This window comes from Diuraphis noxia, unplaced genomic scaffold, assembly GCF_037042655.1.
Source record: "Diuraphis noxia isolate RWA-SAM2 unplaced genomic scaffold, SU_Dnox_SAM2 contig0002, whole genome shotgun sequence".
Classification (NCBI taxonomy): domain Eukaryota; kingdom Metazoa; phylum Arthropoda; class Insecta; order Hemiptera; family Aphididae; genus Diuraphis; species Diuraphis noxia.
This window is the reverse complement of record NW_028301712.1, coordinates 17,865,400-17,875,802: the sequence shown is the minus strand read 5'-3', so window position 1 is coordinate 17,875,802 and position 10,403 is coordinate 17,865,400. Positions and strand designations below refer to the sequence as shown.

The 10,403-nt window shown below is 26.8% G+C and overlaps 1 protein-coding gene across 1 annotated transcript; it reads right to left on the bottom strand.

Moving 5' to 3' along the window:
• Window positions 1–583: 583 nt before the first annotated feature.
• BicD (Microtubule-associated protein Bicaudal D) lies at window positions 584–8,047 on the bottom strand. The gene is made up of 12 exons (XM_015513236.2): window positions 7,814–8,047; window positions 7,544–7,737; window positions 6,433–6,573; window positions 6,124–6,348; window positions 5,912–6,049; window positions 5,713–5,812; window positions 5,191–5,537; window positions 4,932–5,102; window positions 4,664–4,853; window positions 4,377–4,598; window positions 4,037–4,300; window positions 584–3,953 (listed from the first exon to the last, which is right to left on the bottom strand). Exons 2-12 carry the CDS (start codon window positions 7,733–7,735, stop codon window positions 3,679–3,681), a joined length of 2,265 nt encoding a protein of 754 aa, XP_015368722.1. The 5' UTR covers window positions 7,736–7,737; window positions 7,814–8,047; the 3' UTR covers window positions 584–3,678.
• Between the last annotated feature and the right edge of the window lie 2,356 nt (window positions 8,048–10,403).

Below are 10,403 nucleotides of genomic sequence, written 5' to 3'. Positions count from 1 at the left end.
GATCATGGATGGCTCGATGGTTTCAAAGAAAGAAATGGCATTTGTTTTAAAACCGTAAGTGGTGAGAGTGGTGATGTAAAAATGTTCAAGAATATTTTTCATTACATTACTTTATTTATAATAAATACACAGCAATAGAAAAAAAAATTTAATTTGGATAACTCGAACTTTTTTCCGGTCACTTCAACTTCGATTTAACCAAATTCGACATGTACTATGTATGAATGTACAAATTAATGTTGAATTGATTTACCAAAGAAAATACTAGAATATACTCGAGAAATTATATTTGTAAAATCATAATTATATAATCAAAAGTGTGGATATCATATTATATAATATTGAGTGTGTAGTACCTAAACCTAATAATTTCCAAATATCTTTAATATTTTATGTTATGGGTTGTTAAGTAACTTAATAGTCTCGTAACTTTTTCTTTTAAGCAGAAACAAAAGTTGAAATAGAATGATTTTAAATTTAAGTTTTTATTAATCAACATTTTTTATTGTGTGATTATTTCTAAGACACTTTCCTTAATGGCTCCAAGTATTTTGGCTAAAATATAAATGCAATACACAAATAATTAAGTACATCAGTTTTTTTTTATTAATACAGTAACATAATGTTAATTAAGTTTCATCACAATTCATAATAATATATTATATAAATAATAATTAGGTACTCTTAGGGTTATAAATGACAATATACAGCAATTTCATACCTCCAATATTTGTTAACATAATAATATAAACTAAAGATGAGAGAAAGATTATATATGAATAGAATATTACAAATAAATTGGACTGGGTATCACATTTAGTACATATTATTACGACTTATGTTTACATAATACATAAATAAATTTAAAAATAATAATGAGATGATATTAATATTTATTATGCAGTTTTATTAAAAGGACGCTACACAAGAATTTGTTGTCTCTATCTTACAAACATATAACATGGTATTTTTTACGTTTACAATAATACATTTTGCTCTGTAACTTCTAAAATTAGAATTAATTTACCCCTTATACAATTTAAAGCTTAGAATATTTCATAAGATTTTTTTGATATCATTATTTTTAAAAGTCTACACAAAATGTAAATTTTAAAAATTATCATAACTTGCTTCTCAATAAAAATATTAATAAAATCTTATAAGATGTCCTAGATAATATTCTAACCTTTAAATTTTACAAAAGGTAAATTCACTCTAATTTTAGAAATTACAGACTAAAATGTATTATTGTGAACGTAAAATCTACCATGTTATATGTTTGTCAGAGAGATACAATAAATATCTGTGAGGCATCCTTTAAAATTAATCGCATTTTGAGGTATCCCCAAAATAAGTCTGTTCTCGAGAACATTAACAAAGTATAATACAAAATATTTTAATAAAAATACAATTTTTACCGAACTGAGTAACTAAAATATAAACATAGTCCTTAGGTATACATAATTACCTATATTATTTGTGATGTAATCGCTTATATCATAATGATATTCAGTGACTAGCCCAAAATTCAATCCATACATTTTACTTGCACTATGCGGGTACACAACTAGACATTTTTAAAGGTGGTATCATCGAGTACTCAAATTACAAATAACTACACAAAACCAAACACTATTATATTATTATATCAGTACAATTATAGTCCCGTGTTATAAAACGATAAAACAAGAAAGAAAAACAAAAAAGAAAACATATAGGGCGACTTTCACATAATATAGGCAATAGGCATCGATAAATTACAGCATGCAATTAATCAATGCTTAGATATCTATTATCCAACACCCAACATTTGCGCTTCTAATACAGTATGTATAAGATTTTATAGTAAGTTAAATACAATAAATTAATATTGGTAGATAATATGCGTGATATATTTTAATAATACAGCAGAGCATTAATATTATCCAACAGAATTATCAAAAATGAAGAAAAAAGCATTTCAATGAAATTGTGAGAAGTACATAATAAAAATAAAATATATATTTATAATTCAAATATTGTGAGTATATACTGAATGTAACTGAATGATATAAATATTTAAATTAGCAAAAGCCAAATCCTTCAGATACACACCATATATAATTAAATATTTAATTTGATTAATTTAAATAAACCCCACATTACTAAAAATTTAGATTATTTTGTCACCATTATTCCCCTAAACTAAATTGGTCGATCAAAACTTTACTGTATTATTATCCATAGCATAAAGACTTAATGTATTATTTATTGAATACTCAATACTAACATAACCACAATATTATATAAATAAATGATAGATTTTCCCCCAAAATTTTTTATTATTACTTTATTATTAAAGGTATATAAATTAATGATATTTCACAACACTGTTTTCCGTATATTTTATAGTTTATAGATAAAATTATTAAGTAAATGAAAACAAAATAAAACCACTAAAAATTTACAAATGTTACTATTCCCAAACACTAACACCTAAATGCTCAGATAATAATATAATAATCAAACTATAATTGATCAATAAAATAACAGATGCACATTGTCCCTACACCATTTAATTTAATGTTAACGTTACAGAATAATATTGAAACTTTAATTTTTTTCATATAATTCATTTAACGGATCCTAAAAAAAAGTTTACAGTAAGTACAACATAGTAATAAACAAGTAAAAATAATTAAAAAAAAACATGATTTCAATCTACAAGGTAGGTTACCCTAGAGAAAATTAAGTTTGGTAAGTACTTATAAAGAAACATTATAATTCAATTTTACATTTAAGTAGTAAAATATAATAATTAATTTAGATTCATAAAAAATATTGCAACATGTTTGTTCTTGTTAATTTTCAATTGAGTAAATTTAATAAACAAATGAGTCAATTAAATGAATAAAATTTATGAAAAAAAATTAAAAAAAATAGTTTTCAAACATCTTAAAACTAGTTTGACAACAAAATAAAATACAAAAGTGTATAATTTTATATTGCACATAAGAAACTGGCTGCCATACATGGGAATAATTATAAAAATGGAATAATAGTTAACTACAGTATAATAATAAATAAATAAAATTTAATTATTGGTATAAACGCGTGAAAATATTATGGCACCATTGTTTATTTTCATTGAGCTTGCAAGGAACGAAAGACAAACTAATGTTTATGTGCCGTGGGTAGATAGATTTTTTGATAAAATCGACAATATGAAGTGTTTCCACAAAAAGTAGTAATATTTATAATAATAATACTAGTAACACATGAGAAAATTATTTTAGTAACAATATTAAATGAAATTTGTTAAATAAACAAAATAATTCATTGGAAAAATTGTCAAACAATAAATAAAACATTTTTAATCCAGTGATAATAATAATAATAATAAAATAATAATATTAAGAAAATATTTAAAAAAATTAAACAGAGGTTATCAGAGAACCAAGTTAGGACGGCAATTCAATGCATAATATTAACAACCGGATGTTCAAAAACAGGACGGATATTGAAACCACCGTTAAAAGGGACTCAATATATTATAATGTCAAGACTTAGTTTAAAAATAATAACTGTATAGAGGACGGTTTACACTTAATTTGTTCAACTCTACCAACAAGAGGTGAGAAATATCACAAATAAGGTTTTTTGTTTTCATATAAATAATAATACTAAAAATATTATGTTTCACCAGTCCCTGCGTTGAGGCTGATTGTACCTTTTTGAGGTTTTTGACGGTGTTGAAGAGTTGGGAGTACCCATTGATCGCCGAACGTTTTTCATTTCTCGGTCCATTTCAATTTCCTCTAACCGTTGGGTGACCATTAATTTCTGTTGTACAGACAAACGTAACAGCTGATTAAGCGTTTTTTTCTCTTCTTCAGCAGCTACCAACTGTCGCTGTAAATCATCCATGTGAGTCACTTGTTCTTCACATCGTGCAGCAAACATAGCTCTCAAACCTGCAAATAATAAATAAATACTCTCACACGTATTGAAAAATGAACATAGGGGCGAAAATTAAAGGCGATGTTCAAGTATTTACTTGAAAATGTAGCAGCATCTTCTTTTAGTGTACGCAGCTCATTACGTAATTTAGTCATGGTTTCAGTAACAACCATTTTCTCATTATCGTATTTGGATTTCAAATTATTTAATGCTACCTCGGCAGTATTTTTATTTGTCTTTAGAACCATGCGTAATGATGATATTTGTTCTCGCTTTGTTGCTAAGAGAGACTGTAATTTCATAACTTGTTCACGGAGATCAGACAATTCATCATTATTGTCCAACATTAAACTTTTTTGACCTACAAAAAGATAGTTTTACATATTAATGACTCACCATTTGTGTATAAATTAATTATTAAAAATATTATCAATTACCATCATTATTATCTCGATTAACAGCTTTAGCATTATCTATTGATGTGTTTACAGATTCTTTAAGCAATTTGATTTGATCAAGTACGTTTCTCAGACTTTTTGCGACAAATGAAGCTTCAGTGAGACTTTCTAATTCTTTTATGAATACATCAGACTTGAGTCGTGTTCGTAATACATCTAAGCGAGGATCATTTTCTTCTGTTTCTTTGGCTGTTTTTATGACTATAATAAAAAAAGTTTGAACATTATTTCATCCATTTGCATATTCAAAAATAATAGCAATATACCAATAGGATTTAATGTTATAGATTTTCCATTCAACACAGACATTTGTAGAGCAAGTTGAGCTAATTCGTCAGTGATGACAACTAGATCATTTTGTGCATTATCTAATGATGCACTAGCATCTGTAGCCAATTCTCCTAACAAGCGGACATTTGACTCAAGTTCCATTGTCTTTTGCTCTCTATCTAATAACTATTAAATATATACGAATGAATTATAAATAAATATGAGTAACATTAAATACTAATTAAAAAAAATTAATTTAAGTACTTTATTTTTGAGCATGATTAATTCATCTTTTAATGATAAGGTTTCTTCAGATGAATTTAACTGTCGTTCAAGTTCTTCTAAATCACCGTGAAGCTGGTCAATCTCTTTAGATGCTAAACTAAACCATTGTTGATAATATTCCAAAGTTGCATTTGGTTTGCCATCTTCTGTCTAATCATATAAATTAATAACAAAATAGTTATCCAAGTGATTTAAAAGTTTATCTAAGTTAGCTAATATAAGATAAAATAAAACATACCTGATGGTCAGAAACTACTTTACTGGTTTGAGTACCAAGATGTTCCAAAGACCTGATGTGTGATCCAAGTTTATATATACGAGATGCTAAATTTTCTAAATCTGATTTACATTTATCAGATGCTGATTGAGACTCTTTAAGATTCTGTGTCAACAAGCTCTTCTCATTTTCCACTTGTTCTAATTGTTTTTCGAGTTTCTTCAATTCATTGAGATGTATTTCACTAAACAAATCATGCTTTCCACATTCTGGTAATTCCATAGTTGAGCCAATATCATTTTCGAGTTTACGTAATACAGGCAAATCATCTTCATCATCGCTGCCAACATTTTGGTCTCCACCCATACCTTGTAATAAATAACAAATATTGAGTATAAATACAAACACTTATGAGTACTTTGAAACTGAAATACTTGGTATTGGTGAATTTAATTTATTACAATTTTATACAATAAAAAGAAATATATGAGATAAAGAATATTTTAAATCTATTAATTGAAATATTTATAAATACATACATACCCCTTATACTAAAAGCTAAGTTACTGAGATTGTAAACTGATTCATTATTGATACGTTGATCAAGTTCTTTTTTCAATGCATATTTAGCTTCACGTTCACCCTAAAATCAAAACAAGTTCAAATTATTTATCCAAATATAATCATAATATTATGGTATAGGTACATACTTAGACAAGAAATAATAAATTTTAAAGCTTACTTGTAACGATTGTAGAGCTTCTTCCATTTGTTTTTCAGCAATTTTTTTCAACTTTGCTAGCTCATCAACTTGTAAGTACAAAAGTTCAACATTTTCTTGCAGTCTACGTATTTCATGTTTTGCCCCCTCAAATTCAACCTATTTATAAATTATAATTTATTTTTGTTTGAAACTTTTTGAAAATTTCATATTAATAATATATTATTATTGACCTGAGAAGATTTTAAATGAGCAATTTGTTTTTGTAAAGTGATATTTTCTTCCTCTAGTTCTGAATAATCAGAAAGTAAACGAGTTTCACGGGATTTGACTTCACGTAGATCTGCACGAAGTTGCTTAGAATCATGATTAGACTCATTACTTAGCCTTGATAAGTCATTATTTTCTTGGATGGCTTGATCTCGTTCCATGCGAACACGTTCCAACTCTTGTCGTAACTATAATTAATTGTTAATGAATTGTATTAGTACTATCAATTGTGACTTATTAACAATAGTAAAATTGATCTTTGCTACACTAACCGATTTAGTATCATTTTCAAGCTCTATGATTGTGGTGTTCAGTGATGATTCTAAAGCTGCTGTCTCATACAATAGTGACTCTTCTTGTTCTATACCAGATTTAGTGGTTACTTTGTGAGAGGTTTGAAATTTTGTCAAAGCCTAAAATTAAATATAGATTAATAATTAATATATTAAACTAAACATTAACAATACAAGTTTTGTAGTAATCTGTAATTGTTCAACTGGAATAGTTATACTGGAATTTCTTAAAATAAAAAAAAAATAAAAAAATACAATAGGTACAAGTTTGAAATTTAGTTATGAGACTATATTCACATCATTTATATATAAATAATTATAAAAGTAGAAGAATCCATAGTATATTAAAATAGTAAATAGAATAGTATAAGGTCAAGGGCACCATTAGCAGAGCATGAGGTAACATGTTCCTCACAGAAAATAATAAAGTATGCAAAAAAATTATACATTCTTTGAATCCATATTATCTCCTAATTAATACTATACTTAATGCAATAATTTTTTGCTTAATCAAGTGATAAGTATCAATTGACCACTGAACCATTAATTTTATGTTCATACAGAATAGTAGGTTTAGAATCTAGTTTACTTTTGTTGTATCCCCTCGCCTCAAAAATTATCCTATGGGTACCCATGTATAAGGTAAAATGGTTATTAAAATATTAATGAGGGGTAATTTTATTAACTTATACCTAAAATAAAATATCTTAAAAATATTACAAAAAATCATGAAATTAGTTTAATGTAAACACCATTAAATTAAATTAATTAACTAATTTTTTATTTTACTTTTGAAAGGATGGATAAAATCTATAGAAACAAAATATAATGCAAATACCAATAATTAGATAGTTACTAATTTAATTATTTAATTAAATATATATAATAAATTATCTATTATTCAATTTGTAAATAAAAAATTAATTTGAAAAATTTGAAAAAATGAATACAAATAAGACACAAAAATAAAAAACATTATCTCATCTTTAAACAAGATGGCCTTCAAATGTTATATGGAAAAAAATCCCCAAAAATGTAGTATGGTATTTTAAAATAGGTTAAAAGGATATCAAATATTAGTTAATATTACCTCTTGAGTAATTTCTAATTCTTGTTTCACATTCTCATATAAATTCTCCAGTTCTTCATAACGTTTTGTTAATGACTGTTTTTCTTCCAATATACTTAAACCATAAGTGGCTGATTGGACTTTTTCTGTATGAGCTTGGTCAAGCTCACGCGTAAGCCGATTTATCTCGAGCTGCAACTCCGCAACGTCCATGTCTTAAGGGGGAGATCAAAATTTGTTACCAACAAGAATGAATTAATTCCAAATTAATAAAATACAAACACAACATACTTTTGTCCTTTTAACACTGTACACGGCCTTCAATTAGATTTTCATTGTAGCTATATAATTGATATACCTACAAAATAAGTTTATTTAACTTGTACCTAATAAATAAAGCAAAAAGCACTTAACTTTATTAAGGCAAAACATGAATCAGATTTAATAAGATTTGACATTTTATAAATTTCTTGAAGTATTTAAGATTTAACTATAACAGTATAGTTAATAGATTATAGATATGAGTTGTTAGACAATGTTTTTTCAACATTATATCTATTATCACTATTATCGGTCAAAAACAAGGAACATTCCAAATGCGTTACAGGTAAAATGATAATATCTAAGAGGTTATAAAAACTCATTAGTGATATCATGAATCTCCGTGAATAATGTATATTGAACCATTTGAACCATTTGAATCAAGAATCAACTTGCAATTTTACTTCAATAATTGTAGTATTTGTAGCCAAGCCGCCAAGGTAAGTGAGTCGTAAGTACTTGTAATATATATGCATATTTTTTTATAGGTTTATACTTGAAAACAATCTATAATACAATCTAAAATATTTCAATTTGTGTTCTGCTGTAACAAATAAAAAAAAAATTAATTAACTCAACTGAAGATAACAACGACATGAAATTACGTTAAGAGGGTCGCCCAGCAGTAAAGAAAATTGGAAGCCTTCTGACTTTGGAAAGGGTGGTTAATATTTGTTAAATAAACAAAGAAGATCATAGAGATTCAAGATATTCCGATACTAGTTTTTTAGTCGACGTGGGGGTTGTCTAGAATCGATTCACATTCTCTGGTCGAGTATTAAGTACCTAATCCTACCAACACAATATATCATTTTTACAGCAAATAATAGTTTTTTATTTCAAATTTTCATAATATTTCATGTATTAATTTAACTCATAATTTAATATTTCTGCACTAATAACCTTTCTATACATTTATGGCATGATATTTACAATTATATTGTTCATTGACTCATTGTAATATAAAATTATATTATAATGTTTTTTTTTTTAAAACTATATTTGGGAGAAAAAAAAGTAGCCCGCAGGAGGGGCAACTGCCCCCCTCGTTCGCACGCCTATAGTACCTATGTATGTAATAGTCAGTCTGTATTTTTGTATAGTACAAGACGTGTAAATATGAAAATATTAGATTATTATTATGGTGAGTATCAATTTTGATTACCTATTCATTTTATTTCTTGCAACATTTGTGTGAATTTACTACTTATACTGTTCTAAATGATACTTGCACTATACGCATTAAAAAAGAAAAAAAAACATGATACAAATTGAATCATTAGATTTGATATTATACGTTTAAACTATACCAATTAATGTAAATATATTTTAAACAATATATTGGGCTAGCTTGCACTGTCGTAACAGATACGCACAACGCACATCACATAAGAAACGCAACTGATATTAATTAGTCGTATGACTATAACTACACCTGAAAACGACGGTAAAAACTACATGTAATATGATTTTTTAACTAACTGAAACTTTTTTCTAAGTTAATTTGACTAAAGTACGCATTTACTTTGTTTTCCAATAGCTCACATTTGCTGTAGAGTCTTATTAAACAGAATAGGTAGTAACATAAATGAGTTTTACAAATTTAAACCTGTTATATTAGTATTATAATTTATACTATTCTGGTGGGGGTTTCAAACTCACAGACTAGCCGCTTCTAAATAAATTTGCTGCCATCTCTCTCTATCCATTAACAAGTAACAACCCTCTCCAGCATATACGCTAGGTACTTACTACTGTTTCTACATCCTTTTTTATTCTGATTCTAATATTAAGCGTGGTCTACTTAACGATCTTTTTTTAAACAGTTCTTTCTCAATGACCTTTTGTATGTAAGAATTCGTTTTTTTTTGTATGTGTTTCCAGTCCACAATTCCACATTAATCTTCTCTTTCTAATTTCATTGATTTCATACGTTTTTTGAAAAAAGTACATTAAGTACCTAATGCCTCATTGTCATAATCCTATAAGTTTTAAATTAATAGGTATCGCGGTATTTCTTAATTTCGGATATAAAAATAACATACTACCTACCCGCGTGGACAAATTTCCAATTACTATTTTTGATATAGTGATTGTGTTAGATATTGATAAATAATATATGTATAGTATGATTGACATTATTGAACTGATCATTTATCAGCTTTATGATTGTGACTTTGTGAGTTAAGCTTTTGAGACAACTACCAAAAACTATTTTAAATCGGTTTAACGATGATCTCATTATTCTTGTCTGGGTATCGCACTGTTTAAATATCCATCGTTTTTATTAAATAAGCAAATACTGGAAAATATTAAAGAGCTATGCTTGATTGACGGTCTTGAGTTCTTGACGGTTCTGTTTTCATCGCATAATCAGCAATTTGTTCAACGGTGGGAGTGTACCAAGAAATCATGTAATGCATTTTTAAAATTTATATGCATTTTGTTCAAATAGAAAATAATATTGAACGTAACTACATGGCAACTTGATGAACGATCACTTGTACGGCAGAAGGTAAGCAATAGTGTTAAACGTTAGTAATTAGAAGAGCAGTTGTGT